The 22254-nt window shown below is 41.6% G+C and overlaps 1 protein-coding gene across 5 annotated transcripts in view; it reads left to right on the forward strand.

Moving 5' to 3' along the window:
• FAM124B (family with sequence similarity 124 member B) overlaps positions 1 to 19678 on the forward strand; it is a 29943-nt gene extending 10265 nt beyond the window's left edge. The window contains exons 1-4 of one of the 5 annotated variants that reach the window (XM_074963926.1): positions 3619 to 4308; positions 4416 to 4876; positions 9651 to 10393; positions 16442 to 19678. In XM_074963926.1, the coding sequence (XP_074820027.1) occupies positions 9662 to 10393; positions 16442 to 17086 (1377 nt within the window). In that variant the 5' untranslated portion in view covers positions 3619 to 4308; positions 4416 to 4876; positions 9651 to 9661 and the 3' untranslated portion in view covers positions 17087 to 19678. Of the gene's footprint in view, positions 1 to 3618; positions 4309 to 4415; positions 4877 to 9162; positions 10394 to 16441 lie in introns of those variants that run through there. The other 4 variants (XM_074963924.1, XR_012640991.1, XM_074963925.1 and 1 more) reach the window with 4 other exon arrangements.
• The last annotated feature ends 2576 nt before the right edge of the window (positions 19679 to 22254 follow it).

Consider the following 22254-nt stretch of genomic DNA (forward strand, 5'->3'; position numbering starts at 1 on the left):
CCATACAATGTGAATTTCTTTGGTTTTATGGCATTTTACATTAGGCCAACTCTTAAAGGGTCAGCAAACTACTAAAGCATCAGGAAATAGAGAGACAGAGGGAATAACACAGTGCCAGCTGTGTTGTAAATTATCTATTGGACAGGCTGCCAGACCCTCCTTTCCACTTGGACAAAAAGTGGATTTAGTTATGCACAGTCACAAGTACAGCATAAAGAAAGATCTGGGTGCTTTTTGCATACGTTTTCTAATGCGTGGAGTGCCTAAAGCTTGCACAGGGCTCCCAGGATTAGGCCAATCATCCTGTGTCATGAGCCCAATTGCTAAAAATGGCTATTTCTCACATGGTCTGTTGGCAGAGGTGGTGAACTACAGGCTTCTGAGTTTGAAACTTCTACCTAGTGTGGAACAAGTCACCCCAAACATTCTACACAGTAGTATAATATATTGTACCAGTTCCACCATCTAAAGCTGGAAGATCCCTGTCCCTGTTTTTATGTAATTCTGTCCTCTGCCCAAACCTTTCTTTAATGTCATACACTAAAGAATCCCAGGGGTTTTGCTGTGTCTGCTGCAGAAGCCATTCTAGGACCCTGCAAGTCACTCCCCCAGATGCTAATTTTCAGGGTTTTTCTTGTGTTTTCTGGTTAGAAGCTGCCCCTTTTAAAATTCCCCTCGAAGGGGTTAATAATCTCTACAGCTTCTCTATCATGATGTTGGCTTCAAGTTAATCAGTGACAAGATCTTAAACTTCCACATAATGTAGGATCCATGCCTGTGTTTTTAAATTAGAATTATAGTCTGGAGGAGTTGACCTGAGGAAGGGCAGTAATCTGGAGTCTCACATAGCATGGATCTCAATTGTTTCTTAAAGTGAAGGCTAGATTGACTGGCGAGCATGCCGTCTCCTGGTGACTTGCTCTTATTAACACTTTTTAGGGTGCTGCAGATTTCAGCATCAGTTTATTGGCCTCTTCCAGACCTGAGGGAAAACTCTGTGTGGCTCGAAAGCTGGTCCCTTCCACCCACAGAAGTTGGGCCAATAAAAGATATTACCTCATCCACCTTTTCTCTCTCGCTGGCTTTTTAAGCATTTCTCTGTAAATCGCCTTCAATGTAATTAAATTTAGTGTTTGTTTTTTCCCCTCCTGATTCTAATTTACTTTGTTTACATTTAGCTATTGAATATAAGAGAATTTTCACTTTAGTTTGGAGTCTTTTCTCCCTGCCAGGTCCCTGTGGATTAGCCCAGTCTGCAGATACCTCAAAGGAACATTGATTTGTTTGTTTAAAAAAAAAAAAAAAAAAAAACCAACAACCCACTGTTTCCACTAGAATTTGGAGAAGTTCCTGGAGCCGTTTCTGTTGGCCTCAGGGTCTGGAGAAGCTCGTTTTAGGGTAGACCTGGCCTTTTACATTTGTCTTCTAGGTGGCCATTCATTCAATGCTGCTTGTCAGTACTCTCCTAACGTCCCCCACTGTCCAGCCCCCCCTGCTTTCATAAAATCCCAAATGGCAGGCCAGAGCATGGCCTGCCCCTGCATGGGTGCTCTGGAGAACAGGGCACAGGAAGCACGTGCCATGGTGTCAGCTGCTGTCACACTCCTGGCAAGTTCTTGCCCCCATCTCTGCACCAGCCAGCAAAGTTAGCAAACCCTGGTGCATTCCTGTTAGGGTATAGCAGCAGCTGCACTGTCCCTGCACATCAGGAAGATACAGGGATATTTTCAATTTTTTCCTTCTACCCTGACATCTTAGTTTTTCACTGATGTAAAGATATTTTTCTAATGGTACCATTTTATTTTTTTAAATTTATTTTTCTTTTCTTAGGAACAAAAATCTTTAGTCCCCAAGTCAACGAGCAGGAGCTGGACACAAAGTCCTACTCCATCCTATTACCCCCCGCAATAGTAGATCTGGAACTGATATGGTAGTTCCCTTACAGATGTCCTCCATTTGTACTAAAGATATTATAATGTATAATACCCAGCTATGACATAGCACTTTTCATGTGTAGATCTCAAAGCACATTACAAAGAAGGTTACTACCATTTTACAGATGGGAAATTGAGGCATAGAGAATGGACACGATAGGCCCACGGTCACTCAGCAGGTCAGTGGCAGAACTGGGAATAGAAATCCTGGTTTCTCAAATCACCATCAGTTGCTCTATTTGCTACACCACTTTGCCTCTTATATTATTTCACAAGTAGAAGTAGAAATGGTTGAAATTTTTTGAACAAGAATTTTCACTGAAGAATGTGGGGTCTTATTTAAACAAAATGTTGTGGAAAACTGTTGACTTTTTTGAGGTGTTTCTTTTTTGTGATTTTAGTGAAAAATATTGATTAAAAGTTGTGAATATTTTAATAAAAAGGAAAAAAAGACCTCATTGGAACCATGTAAAATAGGAAAAATCTGAAATTTCAAATTTTTGGGAGATTTTTTTTTTTAAATTGAACCAGCTCTAGATAGAAGGTGTTTTTCCCCCAGAGTTTTACTGAGCCTCCACAAGGCTGATTTGTACATTATAGGTTTTAGGTACTTAACCTTTCATAAAAAACAGTTAAGAAGAAATCTTGGAGCTGGTTTAAGACTATCTTTTGGAAATGCCACCCATTTTGCTGAGGTAATATAAACCAGAATTCTTTGGAGTTGGTATGTGAAAAGGGAGGGAAAACTACCTTGATCAGTCTTCTAACCATTTGCCTATTTTCAGCTATAATCAGGTTAGCACGTACTTTAGTTACCCCTGTTTTATGTTACTCATCAGAGGTTAAAATGGGCAAGCTATATTTCAGAGCTTTAAAAAGGCATAGAGTGTGACTACTCAGAGCTGAGAGTTGGGATTTTGAGTCGCCAGAAGCTGGGGCACACAACCGTTAGCATTTAGTCAGGAAATCCCAACTTGCTGGGGCTTGAGAGTGCAGGATTTTCTGCAGAGTGCTCTGTGCATCTTTGGTTACAGCAGTTCCCTTGATGGCTCTCCACCATTCTTGTCTCTGGATTGTTTGGAAAGCACACATCAGGAAAGTAGTTCATCTGAAGGACTGCAGAGATTTCCTTCTTCACTTGATCCTTTCATGAAATTTTCACTTGGATATAGTTGTGGTTGACTTCCTCTGTGTAATCGAGAGGGGCAAGTTTATGGCTGTGGCATCTGTAAAATCACACACCACGTCCCTGCCAAGGCTGTCTGAAAATGTCTAAGAGTGGGGAGACTGATTTATTCACTGAGTTCTTTGTTCCTTTACCCCTCTTCGATCTAGCTACTGCGTCTCATGCATTTAATAATAATAGGAGCTGGCAGGGGTGGGAGAGCATAGCAGCCTGGTTTATCAAAGTTGCGGAAGCTCACAAATCCAGTCCTCCAGAGTGTAGATTTGAGGCCAACATCTTTCATGTCTCTCTTCAATGACCCACTCCTTTATTTATATATAATTAGGGTTTGTTCTTGATGGGCCTGATACAATGATGTCAACAGAAAGACTCCCACTGACTAGAGTGGGCTTTGGCTCAGGCCCCAAAAGATCATTGTGAAATCTGAACCTACCAAGCCCTCAGTCTGGAAATTGGGTTCTTCTTTTCTTGTACTGATCACCCATGCAGAACCCATCCATCCAGGCCATACAGGTGGAAATATTGGTCCCCCTGAGGTCAATGGAAATTTTGTCTATAGAGTTTTTATGTCAATGCATAGTCTCATTCCATTCTCTTTTGTGCCTTTTCAGTTGCCTTTGCTGCTGGTGGTCTTTGTCTATTTTGGTGTTATACAGTGTGATTGGATGGGAGAGGAAATACTCTGACTATTCTGCAGGTTTTATAGTCTGAGAGACCAGAATCTGTATGTGCAGCTCCCATTGACTTCCAGGGATATGCCCGCACTTTGTGGAGAACTGGGAAACTGTTTTATGACTCAATTTCTCCTCTCCTTGCATGGTTACCTGCCAGGTGTGAAGATTTTTTTTTCTTGAAATAAGACAGGGCATGCAGTCTCTGGGGGGGAAATCACTATCTGTAAATGAACCATCAAGAATTAAAATCACTGGGTGATGGTGATTAATGCAAATCCTTAGACATGGAAACATGTCCCCAGAAGTACCACCCCGGGGGAAATTCCATATCTTGGGTTTGCCCAGGTTCAAGAGGCCCAGCAAACAAAGAACTGGGAATTGTATAAAGTGATAAACCCAGCAAGGGGTCATTCACTTGATGAAAGAACTGAAATGACAGCGTGGCCAAGAGGTTCGAGATCCTGCCGAAGGGGTTTGAAGGACTTTGAAACTCACCAGGAACTCCATGTAGAAGGTGGGTGACGCCTGGTAAAACAGGATGCACATAAGCTGTTCATTGTTTTCAAGATGTGTTTTTTCTGTAATGCTGGTGTTCTGAATAAATGTTTTTGCTTTATGAAGGCTGGCTGCTCACTGGCTAACCCTGTCGTCGTCCCTGGGAGCGAACAGGATGGCAGGTACTAAACTGAAGTCAGACTTGCTAAGGTGATCACAGTGAGTTGCAGGAGGAAATAGCAGCCTTAAATCCCTGATCTGGAGGAAGAGGAATGCAGGGGGTGCACATTCCCCAAGCTGTCTTTTAGAGTTAGCAAGAAGCTGCCTATCATCTTAGCCAGCAAGGGAACATTGTCTGGCCAAAGATCTTGTGAGCCGTGAAACTCTATCTTGTCTGTCGACCTCTTAGAATACTGTTTCTTAAGGAAAGCGTCTCAAGTCACTGGGACTGTTTGTGAGAGCTTGTCCGAAGCTTGTTTTCAAAGGCAGCCTTTTGCTAATTTTTGAATCTTCATTCCTGATGAAAGCTTGCAGAGGTGACTTGGAGCCAGCAGCCTAAGGTGCAGCCTCCTCATTAGCTCCCTCAGGTAAGATAATCAGGGGGATGCTGAGGTTCCACTTCATTCTCTTGTTGTTGTCTGGTATGATCTCATTGTCTTATGAAATCAGACCCTTTTGCATCCTAGCATAGGTCTGCATTTTCTGTACCTCTTCGATCATAGACCTTTGTTAGTTTCCTTTTCTGCATTGGTTAGTTGTGGATAAGAAACTGGAAACACCAAAAGAGAAGCCTGTGTTAATACATTTAATGTTCGAGGGATGAGGGAGTTTTGGGGGTTTTTTTTCCCCTTTCTTCCAGTCGTGGTTTTACTTTCCTGGAAAGAAGACATGTTCCTGAGCTGCAAAATTTGGATCCATAGCCAGACAGTGTGTTCTTTAATTTCAGGCATGTTTAAATCTGAGTCTGACCACAATGAATAAATGGTTTGCTCAGTGTCTGTTATGAAAATGCTTTGTGTTTGATCAGATGGACCTTTTCCAATTGGTGGGTCCAAAAATCAATTTAACCAGGATCTAGAAGGGTGGGGATGAGTCAAAAATCAGAATTCCAGGTCGACAATCAGCATGTAGATTTGTGCTCTACATGTTTCTTCTTTCTCTACTGGAAAGTGCTGAAAACCTGGTGTGTTGGAATGAATTTTACAGTAAAAAGGATGCAAGAAGTGTTGGTAAAATCACCTATGCTTTACAGTCGTCGTTGTAGCCTCTTGATTACGTGAGGCCCTGCCCAGAAACGCTTAGGCAATTCTTGCTCAAGCTAAACTCTTTTATTGACTTCAGTGGTAGCTCTGTCTGTGCCCATGGGGGTTCTGAAAGGTATTGTGTTTAAGTTCGGAGCCATAGTTCCGTTAGAGCTGAGAATTCATTGACCATGCTATAGCTAAGAGGGACTTTAAGGGAACATCAGTGCTGCAGCTGGGTATGAGCCTCCCAGCCCAAGTAGAGATACATGCACTAGCTAGTGCGCTAACAGTAACAATGTGGATGTTAGGCCGGGGGGCCAGCTGCCTGAGTACAAGCCTGCCCAGCCCACCGGCTCCATGTTCAGGTGGCAAGCCCGTGCATCTGGCTGCATTGCTATTTTTAGTGTGCTAATTCGAGTAGAGCTAGTGCATGGTCTGTCTAGCTGGGCGGGGAGGCTGAGTCCCAGCTGCAGTGTGTTCATACTCGAAGAACCTACTTTTTTACCTGATTAAAACCACTTGCCGATTTTCACATTAGCACCTTATTTTGGATTTGTATAACCCGGCATGTACTGCTGCATCCTTTGAGACATCAGTAGCTGATTTTCTTCTCCACCGTATGCTGGGAGAATATGACAGGAGCCATGAACACCAGAAGTGGAGCTGGATTTTTTGCAAACTTGATCGATCACATATGTTTTTTTCCTTCATTTGCTCTCTGATGTATTAAGTACATTGTATAGACCTGTTGGTATGAATATACAAGGGCACTAAACACTTGTAGGCTACTTTATCATGGCATTATCCTCGTGCTGATGCTGACCCCTCTGAAATCAATGGAAAGACTCTCACTGACTTCATTGGAAGTTTGATGAAGACTTAATGCCTATATTTTTTTAATTTTAATAACTCCCCTGCCCCCCCACCATGCTAGCTTGTAAAATTTCAGTTTTAAAATACTCTATTTTTTGTGTTGCATTCAAGAATGTGTCTCCTTCCTGAATATATTTTTACATCCACGGGGTTTTTACTCAGCCAGGCTGTCATAGTGATCTGAACAGAGGTGGAAAAGCTGTTTGTTTCCAGACGTATTGCAGTGAGGTTGATGTGACTCACAACAAGGAAACTAGGGCAAACCATGCTCTCTGTTCACACCTATGAAAACTAAGGGCTTGCCAACAAGCTAGTATATCAGCTCCTTCCCTCCTGAGTGTACATGCTGTACTGGAGAAAGGGAAGGAGATGACAATTACTTGTAATCGGATTATTACTGCACTGATCTCTTCTCATGTGTTCCCCCCCTCCCCAATATAGGGGCTTGCTGGGACATAGGAAGGGAATAGGTTTTTTTCCAGCTCTAAGCAGGAGGGATGCTCCGATGCTCCTTTTTCAGTGCTACTCGTGTACTCAGTATGTTGAAACTGAACGTGACCATGCCACTTTCTCTTTGGTGCTCTTGCTAGCACCCTGGGGAAAACGGCGTGTTTAGAAGTAGCAGCACAATGGTGATCCTGGGGAGAGCAAGTGTGGACTAAGGAGGGAGAAAGATGCACACACAAACACACACAATCGGAGTGAAGAGAGAGAGACACCCGATGGGACTGGAGGGGGAGGGGGACACGGGGGCACACAGCGTGGGGAGGAAACCCACAAATGGGATGGCGGAATGGGATGACTGCTTAGTCAGGAAGGTATACAAAGTAGTGGCTGATGATTCAGGTGTTGGTAGAATGGTTGTATCAATAAACACGTGGTCCTGAATATATTTTACGCTCTGTTCAGCTACAGTGGGGTTTGTTTTTTGTTTCCTGGCTTATATCATCTTCTTCATCCTTCATCATCCTCTATATAGTAGGTTTGATCAGAAAACAACCACAATAATGGGGTTTTTTTTTTACATATGAGCACAGTAGTGACCCGATAGCCTAGGATGCCCCTTCCAAGCTGCTTGGCTCAGCTGCAGCCTGCCTAAGAGCATGGGTACCATTTGCACTAGTATTACTTACTGAAGGCCAAACCCTGAAGTTCCTCCTTAGTTCTAATCAGTCCTCCTCACTCAGGCAAACACCCCATTCATCTCAAACACAGAGGAAGCCAGCTGACTTTGCTTTCCCATTCACTGGTATATGAGGTTCAGCACACAGTTAATCAAATATTCCCTTCCCTTTGGGCTGACAAAGGTGCCTTAGAAAAAATGTTGTTCAGAATTCATTTACAGTGTTTCATCTGAAGCCTTAAACACTTACATTGCTTGAAGTGCTATAATTGGTTTCTGTTCTCTTCATTGAATTCCTGTAATTGTCGCCAGGGTAGTTCTGCCCCCACCACTCCCAGCATTTCACTGCAGTTACTGTCAAGTAGCCAGGGCTATAAAACAGATTTTTGTATAAAACTTCCCCAGATCTTATCTATATCTAAACTATAATTCAGTAATTTAAATTGGGATTATCACCATGGTAAAAACCTAGATTAATTAAAATAAGAGTGATTCTCTCTCTATGTATGTATATAAAATATATATTTTAAAGTCAATTAAAAGTGGTCTTTTATAATGAGACACATAAGGCCACAACATTCAGACATGGAACTTTCCAAACTTCAAGGTTGTTCAAACCTGGTGTTTCAGTTCAGTCCGTTATGGTTCAGTCCATAACATTTGGATTAAAATACAAACTTTAATGAACGAGGCTGCTGTCTGTACTGCAGTTTCAAAGTTATTCACTGCTGGATCAAAGTTTGGATAACACAATCCCTTCAAAAACAGAGTTTTATTAATGCCCGGGTTTGGAAACACCGTTGTTGAACAATAATAGCTGTCATTTTGTGCACTCTGCTTGTTTGGAAAGAGGAAAAGCAAAGAGAGCTGTGGTTCCTAAACATACGTAGTCAGATACATCACCAGAAATTATAACCCTTGACCTAAATACATGCAGAAGTAAAGAAAGTTCTGTCTGAAGAATTGAGGTTAACTTGCTCTGTGTAAATTGCTTCTGAATTGGCAACATGATGGAGAACCCAGGGCCAATATTGTTTAGTTGTCCAGGGTCCCTAGAGAAAAGCTGAAAGGAGTAATGTTTTCAGCATTCTTTTTGTAGCTGGGTAGAAACTATATTCATCTGTAAAGGCAAATAATAATGGTCATGATCTGTTTACATGCACAAGTAGCAATAGAAATGCACCAAAAAAAGGGGGAGGGAGGGGAAACCCGGCACTGGGATTACTTTGGAATAAATGTAATAAACAGGGCACTGAAATATTTCGATTAGAACCGAAGGGCAGCATGCTCTCTCTGCTGTGTAAAATGACACAATGGGAAAACTAGGATTTAAGGCATCTCCCTAAACTCTTGTCTTTCCTTAGATTGATTCACATCTGCACTAATTGTTATCTGCACAGTTCACATTTGTTTTTCTTTTGTTAGCCTGTTTCCCTTTCTCATTTTAAAGAACAGTTTATCCGCACACCCTGGAAGGGTGTTACTCATAAAGATCACAAGCTTTAGATCTAGCAAAAACATTGGCACGTTGACTAAAAAAACGATGCATGCTGAGGCTTTAAAACACAAGTGCCGCATTGCATTTGCACTGAGGCAGTAACTGCGTCTCTTGTTGTCCGTTGCCAGGGTTCTGCTAGATCTCAAAGTTTGCATTTCCATGGTCAACTGGCAAGTATATTTTAAAAGAATCTATGCATTTGAGAATAACTGCACTAGTATTTCAGTGTTCTTAATCCCCACTGTATTTCACTATGAAGGACAAAAATGTTAGGGCTTGGGTTTTTTGTTTTTGAGGGGGAATGTCAGATGGTTTCTATTTGTATTAGTTGTTGGTTAAAGATCAGGACTGGGAGAGACTTATTCACAGTGAGAGATTTATTCACAGCTCTGTCACTGTTCCTCTGTATGACCTTGGGCAAATCTCTTAACCTCTTTGCGCTTCGTCTTTTATCCGTAAAATATAGATACAGCTACAAGTCTTTACTTCACAGGGATGTTGTGAGGCATGTAAAGCATGCTGAGATCTTCAGATGGGAAGCAAAAGAGAAATCCAAAGTATAATTGTTTATGATTATTCAGTGTATACAGAAGCACTCATCTGTCTTTATTTTTATTCTCAAGGTGATTTTACAATGGATGGAAGAGCAGACTCGTTGGTGATGACTGTGCATCTTCTTGCCACCTCTGGACATTCATTACTTTTGCAGCAAACTCTTGATCGGCTTCTGGGGTGGATCTGCCTGGATGTTCGCCTCTTCCTTGTATCTGAACGTGTTACTCCAGTGAAGTATTATGAGAAATATCGCCGGAAAAGCTCTGGATTTCCTGGGATGTCCATTCTCCTTTTCCTGCATGAGGACTTTGGGGAAGAACGGATTTTTCGGGTCCATGATTTTTTCCAGCACCCTCCATGGCAGGATCACCACATGCAACATGCTAATGGGAAACTGTACCCTTATGCACCTGCTTGTCAGGAATTTTATGGTCTGGATGAGCATATGCCTGTATGGGGTTTGCGGCAAGTTCATTATGGCACTGAAATTCTGCGTGTGACCCTCTACTGTAGCTTTGATAACTATGATGATGCAGTCAGACTTTACGAGATGATTCTGCAGAAAGAAGCATCTATGCAGAAGAGTAACTTCTGTGTCTTTGTGCTGTATGCAACAGAAACCATTGCTGTTCAGCTCTGCTTGAAGCAGCTTCCTCCTGGGGTCTCTGTTGAACTGAAAGAATCTTCTGTGTTGCAATTCAAGGTGCATGAAATTGGGAAGCTGGTACCTCTTTTGCCTAATCCATGTATTCCTATCAGTAGCACCCGATGGCAAACTCAGGATTACGAAGGAAACAAAATCTTGCTTCAGGTACTGGGTTTTTTATGTGTTTTCTCTTTAATTCAATAGGTGACTTGCTAGCAAGGAAGAGCACAGGGTCTGATTGGAAGATAGTTGTTTTACTATTATTTATTTATTTCTTTCAAATTTATAAAATATTTATAGCTGTCCATCCCATACTCTGGGTGCTTTCCCCATTAATAAAACCACACAAAGTAACATAAAAAGATTGCCAGATATTTTTGTAATATCTCCCCCTGGGCTGATACGACATTGCACAGTTAGACTTGATAAATGATCACCTGAAATGCAAGGCCTTTGCAGGCTGGTCTGTAGACAAAGTTTCACCCTCCGATCAAATTACTGTAAGTGCCTGAATTATTTCTTTGATAAGGGTTTAGAGTGGAAAAGCTTTCAGAAGCTGATTTTTAGCTCTGCTATTGGGTGCCACCCGAGGAAGGGTATATTTGGGTGTATGGTATCCTTCAATTTTTGTGAATGTTTAGTTCAACTGAGCTGTGAAACTGTACTGCCTAGGCTGGAGTGAATAAATCATAGTGAATAAAGGCTTGTTTCCATGGGTAGGTTTTTTCATGTTAACTTTTGGTTTTTCAGCTTAAACTGACTTGTGTTCACATGGCACAATTCTTTTTAGAATAATCTTGTGTCCTTTTGCAAATTAGATAATCCATTTTGAAAGTGGATTTAGTTCATTTCAGGATGAATTAGTCTGGAAAATGGTTCAAGTGGACCTGTCTGTATTTTGGATGAACTTTTCCACCTCTGGCAGTCCTCCTATTGCTATCCCACACTGCATTGCTTTACATCTGATTTGATCTGTCTGCCTACTTATGTGCACTTTACTAGTCTGGAAGTTGGGAATTTGCATTCGCCTCCCCCTTGATATTTGCCAGGAAATCCACTTCAAACATATTGTCCCAAAAGTCCATTCTTGTTTGGCACGTTGTTCAGTATAGTTCTGTGATCCTTCAGGCCTTACATTACATCTCCTGCCTAGAGGTTACATATGATCCCAGCCCACAATGACACACAAACCTTTCATTTAGTACAACGGACCCCAAGGACACTTAATTCAGTAAGGTTTCTTCAAGGCTACGGCAGGCTAACATGCCTATCAGATATTGTGCATATCTGTCACAGGTAGCATCCCCATTGTACGGATGGGGAAATGGAGGCAGAAAGATTAAAAGCTTGATATGTTTGAGGGTATTGTGAGAAGCTGGAGATAAGCATTACACACCTAACAGGAAGCACCCAGCACTTGGTGTTATTGGGCAGTAAATGAGTCACCCAGAGCTAGAAATGAAAAAAATGAATTCAGTGGCTCTGATTCTCCACGCACTTTAAATCAGTTTAACTCCCTTGACTTTAATGAACTAAGTCCTGATTAGCACCAGTGTGAGGGAAAGAATCAGGCCCAATAGCTTTTATAGCTATTTGAGGCAGGAACTTTCATTTAGTATATGGATGTATAGCACCTAACACAACGGGGCCTTGATCTGGTTGTAGGCTCTTGGCATTGCTGTAATACAGTAATAATTACTAAGAGTTAACTTTAAAATGGCTTCATCTTCAAATGGTGGACAGGAGTAAGAGCTATGGGAACAGGCCCAGTATTTGTAACATGCTTTTGAATCAATCTACCTGAATATTTTAGAAATGTCAATTTTGGGGTTGAAAATTTTCCACAAAAAAGTTTGTTTTCCAACTAGTTTATAGATTTAATAGATTTTTTTGAAAATTCAAATTTTCAATGAAAACATATCAACTAAGTGTATTGCTGAACTATTATTCCTTTGGATCTAAATTACTCAGCATTTTCCATTTAAACATTTTTATGTCCACATATTTTCATCCATTTTCTCATACTCCTGTGTACAGTATAATTTGGATTATTTCAATAATTTGTAGCAATCCTGTGTAGTTTTAATTTTTCTCTGATTCTTTGGCAGAGGGATTTCGCCTTCATTTTTATTTTTTCTCTTTCTATTCCTTCTAGAGATTATTTGGTACAATTCCTGCTAATCCATCTGCATGGCTAATTTCTACACTGATCTCTCACTGTTAATTCTCAATGCAGCTTTTGCTTTTAAGTGTTTGCACTTTTCATCCTGTCTCTCTGCAAATTAGGTGGCTACCCATTTGATGTAGGCAAGGGCTTCACTTTGACAGATGCATTTGAATTCCCTGGCAGGAGAGCGTTAGGATTTGTTTTTTAGCTGTGACTCATCCGCCTCCCGTCAAGGGAACTGGGAGCCAATCTGGACTTGGGGTTTGTTTTGTTTTGTTGCGTCAAGAAGCACATTGATATGCTGATACTTTGGCATGAAGAGCCTGATCCTGTGATCCGGGGACTCTCAGATCCCACGAGAGGTAATGGCAGTCGAGGGCTCTCAGCACCTCCCAGGATTGCATCCTTCATGCTGAAGAAAAGACAGTATCCCTGGTTTGTCAATTAAGAAAAGGAGCTAATCCTACTTACGTCACAAAGGTTCCATGTGATCCCTTGCTAATGACCAGTTAGCATTAGTTAGGGCATCTCCATGTTGAATGACTTTTTGGAAACCAATTTAATATTATTTAATAGTTTGTCTCTGTTAAGGGATCACCTTCCTGCTTTTCAGTCTGTCCTCCCTGTTGCAGAACTTATCTTGGATGGCGGTTGATCAATTACAAGTATAAAATGTCCTTGGCTTACTTGTCCACACTTACTAGTCCAGGGGTGGGCAAACTTTTTGGCCGTAGGTCCCCCACAGCCTTCTTTTCTCAACACTAAACGTGCCCAGTATTTTTAACCTTTCCACATAGATCAGCTTTTCTAAACCTTTTCTCTTTTTTGTTCCTTTCCTCGGAGTTCTCTCCAGTTTGTCCACATCTTTCCTGAAGTGTGGTGCCCAGAACTGGACACAATACTCCAGCTGAGGCCTGACTAGTACCATGCAGAATGGGACAATTACCTCCTGTATCTTCCACATGACCCTTGTATTATAATACACCCCAAAATGATAGTGCACCTTTTCTGCACCTACATCACACTGTTGGTTTGTATTCAATTTGTGATCCATTATAACTCCCAGTAGTACTGCAGTACAACTGTCTAGCCAGTCATTCTCTGTTATGTAGTTGTGCATTTGACTTTTTTCCTTCCTAAGTGTAGTACTTTGCACCTGCCTTTATTGAATTTCATCTTAAGAACATAAGAAATGCCATACTGGGTCACACCAATGATCTATCTAGCCCAATATCCTGTCTCCAACAATGGCTAGTACCAGAGCTTCAAGGGGAGTGTACAGCACAGGGCAATTGGAGAAATCTACCCCTGTTTTCTCCTCCTGTCTTCTGGCAGTCAAAGGTTTAGGACTGCCCCAAGAGTGGGGTTGCATCCCTGACCATCTTGGCTAGAAGCTATTGATGGTCCTTTCATCCATGAACTTATCTAGTTATTTTTTGAACCCAGTTATAGGTATGGCCAGCACAACATCCAATGGCAATGGGTTCCCCAGGTTAATTGTGTGTTGTGTGAAAAAGTTACTTCCTCTTCTTCGTATTAAATCTGCCTGTAAATTTTTTTTTGTATTGTGGGAAAAGGTAAATAACACTTCTTTATTCACTTTTTCCACATCATTCATGACTTTTAGACCTGTATCCTATCCCCCCTGACTTGTCAATTTTTTTTGAAGCCAAGCACCCCTAATCTTTTTAGTCTCTCCTCTTATGGAAGCCATTCCTTTATCATCTCTGTTGCCCTTCTCTGAACTTTTTCCAGTTCCGCTATGTCCTTTTTGAGATGGGGGGACCAGAACTGTGGGCACATCATGGATTTACAGAGAGATTATATTATTTACTGTCTTGCAGTCCATGGTTTGGGCATCTTCTTCACATTTGCATATCATGCTGTCCATTTGTGTAGTAGGAAATTGCGTTGTGAGGTTCTGAGGCATTTCACTGTGATCCTTATCTTACATAGCCTGGCAAAGCCAGGTAGCCGATCTGTAGGATCCATAATAAGATCTTGATTCTTGACCTGGCTGTTTATCCACAGCCTCTGCCATTTGTCTTTTGGTGATGGTCCCAAGGTTTTGAGAGCTTTGGTCGTTAAGGGATTTCAGGATTTAAGGGCATCATCTTGGGGGCATATGGAGGTCTTCACAAAAAAGTTAGTCTGGATTTGTTATCACACAGTTGTATTCTCATATTATTGCAAACCACTGATAACTACTCAGAGTATGGTTTTTTAACTAGTTGTGCACCAACCTTATAGTAATTTAATCTAGATCACATTTCCTTAGTTTGCTTATGAGAATATCATGTGGGATTATGTCAAAAGCCTTATTATATCACATCTACAGCTTTTCCTTGATCCAATAATCCAGTAACCCTGTCAAAGAAGGAAATTAGGTTGGTTTGGCATGATTTGTTCTTGAAAAATCCATGTTGGCTATTACTTATCACTCTATTATTCTGTTGGTGCTTACAAATTGATTGTTTAAAAATTTGTTCCAGCATCTTTCCATGTATCGACGGTAGGCTGAATGGTTTATAATTCTCTAGGTTCTCTTTGTTTCCTCTTTTAAAGATAGGTACTATGTTTGTCCTTCTCCAGTCCTCTGGGACCTCGCCCATCATCCATGAGCTCTTGAAGGTAATCGCTATTGATTCCAAGATTTCTTCAGCTAATTCCTTAAGTAGCATAGAATGAATTTAATTAGGGCCTGTCGACTAGAATACATCTAACCTATCTAAATATTCTTTAGCTTGTTCTTCCCATGTTCTGGCTTGTGTTCCTTCCCCCTTATTAATATTAATTGTGTTAAGCATCTGGTTGCAAGTTACGTTTTTAGAGAAGACTGAAGCAAAAAAGGCATCAAACACCTCTGCCTTCATGATGTCATCCATTAGTAGCTCCCCTTCCCCGCTAAGTAGTTGACCTAGCCTTCCTTTCTTCTTTCTCTGATTCCTAATGTATTTATAGAACCCTTCTTATTTCCTTTCATGTCCCTTGCTAGGTGTAACTGTTTTTGTGCCTTAGCTTTCTGGTTTTTGTCCCTACATGCTTGTGCTAGTCTTTTGAACTCATCCTTAGCAATTTGTCCATGTTTTCACTTTTTGTAGGATTCCCTTTTGATTCTCAGGTCATTAATGAGCTCCTCATGGAGCCAAATTGGCCTCTTCCTATTCTTGCTATTTTTCCTTTGTGTCAGGATAGTTTGCTGTTGTGCCTTTAATATTGTCTCTTTGAGAAACTGCCACATCTCCTGAACAATTTTTCCCTTCTGTTCTTCCCCTCCCTACCTGTCAATTGTCTAAGATTGTTAAAGTCTGGTTTTTTTTAAGTCCATTGTCCTTATTCCGCTGCTCTCACTCCTTCCTTTCCTTAGAATCATGAAATCTATCATTTCATGGTCACTTTCCTCCAAGTTGCCTTCAACCTTCAGATTCACAACCAATTTCTCCCTGTTAGTCAGAACCAAGCCTAACGTGGCCACCCCCATGGTTACTACTTCTGCCTTCTGAAACTAGAAGTTGTTCCCAACGCACTCCAAGAACTCACTAGACACTTTGTGTTCTGAAGTATTACTTTTTCCAACAGATTTTAATCTTAAAACTCATATGAAAAATGTTAGTTATTTTAACACAAATCAGACTGGATTTTTGGAATCTCTTAGAACTAAATCAACAAACTAATTTCTCATTTGTATGAGACCATAAAATTCAGTGCATGTGTGACTTAAAATAAGATTAGAAATGATGACTCTAATGGTACCACTGAATCTTTGTTTTTGTTTTGTTTTTCTTTATCAAAAGAGTGAAATTTGTGAACTGTGATTAGTTTCAAAGTAAAATGAAAAATTTATGCATTGAAATGAATGTATTCATAAATTCTTTAGCATGGGTTTCCACATCCGAGTTGTGTAACTGCAGAAGATACTAATGGGACCCTTAATCATTAAGTTGTAGATGATTTCAGCATGATAGCTGCAGTTGAGGACACAGTAGTCACTTCATTGCTGTTCAAGCAATGGTTTAATAGTGTTCTCATCAATCTTTCTTTAACAGGTGCAAGGCAACTCAAAACACACTGAAAAAAATGATGGACTTTCCAATCAGCACAATAATGCAGGTGAAGAAAAGATCCTACAGAATTCCACTCTAGCCCCTTTTCCCACAAAGTGGGTTAATTCAGAGCAGAAAAGCCGGAAGGTCAGAATGATGAAGTGTAAAATCAAATCAGAACACGGAATTATTTCTGGGAGTGTTAGCAGCACCCCACAGAGTAACGCCTGCTCTGCATCCCAGGCCAGCAGTCCAGCAGCTACTTCACAGTCTGATACCACCTCTTTCAATGTAAGTGCAGGCACTACGCTGAACACCTCCAGCCAAGAAATCCGGTTTCGAAGGCAAGAAGCAGAGACCAATGTTGACACAGGATTCACGGTAGTAAATTCTGAATGCACTCCATCTCCCCTTAACAGGTTTTCAAGGGACTTGCAGGACAGCCTTCCTCAACCACAAGCACCAAATTATTCATTAGCTGCTGCTGGCTCCAGAATCAACTTGCCTTCTGAGGCTAGAACCCATCTGCCGTCATTTGCTGTCAAAAGAAATGAAGGCGCAGGACAGACAGCTTCAGACTTTCACTTGCGAATATCAAGAGCAAACTATGGGAATGGAAATGAAGAGGAGGAGGAATTCTTTATTTGACTCGAAACAAATGTGCCTGACAGACTGACTTTAAAACTGATAGCTAAATGCTTTATTCTGGAAACGGAGAGAAAGCAATCTGCATGCTGTTTAACTCTGTGTTTAGACCTAGGCTACCTGCTCTGTGATGGAAAAAGACTTCAGTGGGGTTTTATTGCAATAGAGTGGCTAATGGGACGGAGGGCAAAACCACAAAAAATAATCATGTGCAGTTACACAGTGAGTTTGATTCTTTTCAATACAGAGCACCCAACAGCCTAATTGTGCAATGAATGGGAATAAGCTATGTGAGTCCTATTGCTGTTTGTAAATGTTAATCAGTAGCCTGTGACCCGTTCTGTCTTGTGTAGTTGCATTAGAGGGCTTTGGCAGTGGGGAGGCAGTGGAATGCTGCACTGCGAGAAATAGCACTGCGGACACGGGAGGCGCTGCGCGAGTGCGCAGAGAGCTGTGCAGGGTACACAGAGTTCAGGTGTGTAGGGCACTCTACTCACCTAAAACAGTGCCTCACCGTCTACTCTGCTATTTATAGCTGGGCGTGCAGTGTCTGTACCCTACATGCTGCCATACGTGTACATGTACCTTAGGTGGTGGCATGGTCACAAGGTGTGGGCAGGCTTGCAATGTTTTTCTCCTTCTAGGTGCCCTCTCGTTTCTCCCTCTGCCATCAGTCAGACTTGAAAACTGTGAATGTGATCATTCATATGCATTTAAATGAGACCAAATCACGCCCTCATACTGCTCCTTTTCAAATTTTTGAAGAAAACTATTTAAAATCAATCGTTTGACCTCTTTTTTTTTTTTCTCCCCATGAAGCACATTCCCCCTGCCCTCACAGTGCTCCATGGAATAAAGTTAGAAACAATATGCATGATCTTTATTAGACCTCTGTGCAATTATCAACATAGTGAAAATCCCAATTGAATTTTAAATGACAGGAGACCAACAGGAACCATTGGAGCTGAGAGAGCTACCAGAATGGTAAAAGCTAAACAGTCAGTAAGCCATGCTCACCAAATGACAAATGAAGCCATTCATTTAAAAGAAATAAAATGTTTATTACCAAGATTGGGTTTATTTAAAGTTTGCCTACTCAAGAACGGTTCCCTAGGCCTGAAAGGAGGAGAGTTAGAGGGGGCTTGACTGAGGGGTCAAAAATTACAAAGAGCATGGCAAAAATCTTTTCATCCCTTTTTACTCTTGTCCAGAATACGAGGAACACATGGACCCTCACTGCCAAAAAAGGGTAAATTTGGAGTCATGACAAGGAGATGCTACTTTACACTGTGTCTGCTGAAAGTGTCTGCTCTGTCCTGGCTGATGGAATGTTTCAGAACAGAGGATTAGGGCTTGACTAGGTTTACATTGGTCATGCTCTTGCCTGCTCTGAGGAGGAACAGACTAGGGAGGGGATGACCAGTGCTGCACCCCATTCATTTCAGATTTAGCCACATCACCATCCCTAGCCAGTGACCGGCCCACCTGAGACTTGTGAACTCAGGCAACCTGGTTTAAGCTTTGCACAGAGTATGCATTATACCAGAGTGCCTGAGGACCCAAGAATCCTGCAGCAGAATTAAGGTCCTGCTTACTGCTGAGTACCAGGGCTGTGCATATAACACTCCTGCTGCTGCTGCACCAGGACATTGAGACGCCCACTGCAGCTTGCCTATTAGAAAGGGCTGGAAAATGTTATGATCATTAACAACATTTGCATCTATGCTAGCTAAAATAAGGAGAGTAAACACACTTTATGCTTCAGTGTGTGACCTTGATTACCCATGCAGGTCCAAAAGGGTTAATTTCCCCTTTGTGAACAGCCTAGCCTAATTAGCTAGGGGGGCGCAGTGGTTTGTTGGTGTTTTGGCTTGGGGCAGGCTAACTCCCACTTTCATTCCATCCACTTTCTCTTGAATAAATCTGCAAAAGGCTCCTGCTTAGACCTTGAAGTGTGGGTCTTCTCTGAAAAATAACTGTGTAATAGCACAGCATCCTCTCACTCAGCAGATCTGCTCTGCTCCTGTTGTCTCCGAATCCTATCTGTGTATTTCAGTGACAAAACAAGCTGGGTCAGCTCATATCTTTGTTGCCTTTGCGTTGTTTCAGTAGGAGTTCTTTCTTTATGGGATTAAATTCCGGATTCTGAGCAGTGCTGAACACCCTCAGTGGCCATTCAAATGAAAGGGACCTGTGGGTTTTCAGGATCAGGCCCTAATACTGCCAAGATGGAATCAGATGAGTGAGAGCAACTGAGGCTGTTGTTCTCCAGCAGCAACTGTGTGTGTGCTGGGAGAACGAGTTCTGATGTGTAGAATGACACATGTTCCTAACATTATTTTCATCTGCTACATATTGTCATACCGTGCCAGGCTGTCCTGAAAACAGATTCTTATTTTCCTGTGTCCTGTGCAAAGGAAACCACACTGTGTGGCTTGACATGCAGAGTTATAGATCCGAGGTAGAACGTCCATTGTCAGAGATAACTGATCTTCCATTTTATACCTGTACCATGATACACTTACTTTTTTAAAAGATGTTTCATCCTACAGTCTGTAGTAGTTTTAATCGTTTTCAATAAAACATAATAAGACATTTTACTGCATATAAGCTGATTATTAACAACAACATCGAGTGGTATAAATTTACCCAGCACTTCACAAACCCAGAGCAAGGTGATTTACCACCACTGGAGACATGCTAATATGAAGAAGCCAAACGAACACAGGACAAGGGACAACAGTTCAGGAAAGGATTGGTGGTGGTGAATTACTGGAGAGGAGAATGACGTAGGGGATGGATTCCTGGAATAAGAGGTTTTAAGAAGGGATTTAATGGCTTGTGCCCTAAAAATAGAAGTGTAGCTGTGATGGCATGAGTGCCGGCAGGGTTAGCCACCCAAGTATGTGTCTAGAGTCTGGAATGGGCTTGCACTTGGGGCCACTAACTTCTTCTGTCACTTGCATTGCTGTGCTTGCACTTCTATTTTGAGCACACTAGCTTGATCACCTTCCAGCTTCAGTGAAAACAGACCCTGAGTTGGGTGGAGCTAGTCCTAATTTGCCCTAAGAGAATCAGGCCTTGCGGGAAGTGGGGACAAAGGGTGCCTTATGGACAAAAAAGCCAATTCTCTAGCACATAGAAAAGAATGAATGATGGTTCAAATTTAACATAGGGAGGAGGCGACACTATGCTGTTGAGTGAGGTTTAAATGACTAGACAGGTAAGAGCAGTGAGGAGAGAACTGGGAGGCGCATAGAGACTGAATAATGAGATCTACACAGGCCCAAGATCACATAGGACTTTGATGCAGAGGGTTAGGAGCTATACTCTGATTTCTCTTCAGAGCAGTTTTTCCTAGTCGATAGAGCACTGGATTAGGACTCAGAATCCCTGGGTTCTATTTCCAGCTCTGCCACTGGTCTGCAGGGTGACCTTGGATAAAGTCACGTTCAGTCCCCGGGCCTCAGTTTCCCCTTCTGTAAAATGGGGACAATGATCCTGACCTCCTTTGTAAAGTGCTTTGAGTTACACTGATGAAAAGTGCTAGATAAGAGCTTGATGCTGGTATAACTTAATGTATTGGTACTTATAAAAGATGACGTTCTGTTAAAAGGTGTCTCCTACAACACTCTCCCCACAAGTCAAAGTCACAGTCTTGTATCGCCATTTGAAACAACAAATAATAAACTTATTATGCCATTACAGGCTGCTAAATAGCTAAACCTCTTCACCCTTGAATGCTCCAAGCAATGGATAGAACAACTTCCATTTCCACAAGTACCTGGGAGCCAAGGTAGGCCTTGCAACATGTGCAGAAAGTAAATGTATCCAGTGTCTCAGTTCTCACTCACCACATGGAGGGCACGTTGGTGGTATGTCCAGAGCTCACAGTTATGCTCTGCTTACCAGGTTCATGAAAAGCAGAGTGTAATTTAGAGCAGTCCAGAGGCTGCTCTAACTGACAGCAGGGGCTGGGTAGGCTCCTGGTTGCCCCAAAATATGAATGCAGAGGTATCTAAAAGGCACTTCCATGGCCCCCACCACCCTGTTCCTATCCCAAATGCAGGAATAGAATCATACAGAATTGGGGCCAATATTTTCCCCTAGAAGAAAGAATTCACGATTTCAGCAACACACATATAAAAGGAAAATTCCAGTGTCAAAATCTGAGTGACTAAATCTAATCACATATAAATGTAGTCTTCCTCTAGCATTGGTCCTATTCCCATCTATATGGGGTCAGTGCCTCATGTCTTCTATTCCAATTTGTCTTGAAGCAGTTGCTCAGAAATTCTGCAGCAAATACAATCCTTTTGTATGGTATCCATCTTTCTGCTTTTGGGTCTTCCAACCCTTTTCAGACCCTCCACTTCTAAGTTTAACACCCAGTTTCCTATATATTCTTCTGATCTTCTTTTAGATGTCCAAACCATCTAAGCCTGTATTCCCTCAGCTTTTCCATAATTAGTACCACCTTTGCACTTCCCCTAATTCATTTGTTCTAAACATGATCCATCTGTGTAACTCCAAACATCCATCTTAACATTTTCATTTCCACTGTATTCAAGACCTGTTCTTGTTTAATCACATATAAAAGTAAATAAAAAATTCAATGCATTTAAAAGAATAATTGACACTTAATGATCAAAGTGGCAGCTTGCTATTTTTCAGGCTGGATCTACTGCAAAGTATCCTTACAATGGTACTTTCCATTGAGACCATTCACAGCTATGGAGATAAGAGGGAGTGACAGGTATTCTAAGAATGGTTCTGAATGATCACATGCAATGGACATAGCAGTAAATAACCATTTCTATAACAAATCACTGCTCTTTTCCTTAGCCTTATTGCTCTATCTTTCTTGGAACTAAAGGTTCAAATCCCAGCAGGTTCATATCCTTTGTGCTTCAAGACAGATGAACAAGAATGTGAGCCTTCCTAATACGATCCCTTAACAAACAAGGCTATATCTGCCCAGTGAGGGCCTCTGTCCAGCCATTTTCTGTCAGAGTAGAGATTTGGCTCACGTTTCACAGCTGAAATGTCCTTCCTCTCTGTAGGATACTGCATGCTCATTGGCCCATCACTCCCCAGCCTGAAGCATTTCACTAGTGCTGTTTGTCTTCATTAGTGCTGTGAAGTACTTGTGGGTCTTTCGGGACAAAATG

Source organism: Natator depressus, chromosome 9 (assembly GCF_965152275.1).
Source record: "Natator depressus isolate rNatDep1 chromosome 9, rNatDep2.hap1, whole genome shotgun sequence".
Lineage (NCBI taxonomy): Eukaryota > Metazoa > Chordata > Testudines > Cheloniidae > Natator > Natator depressus.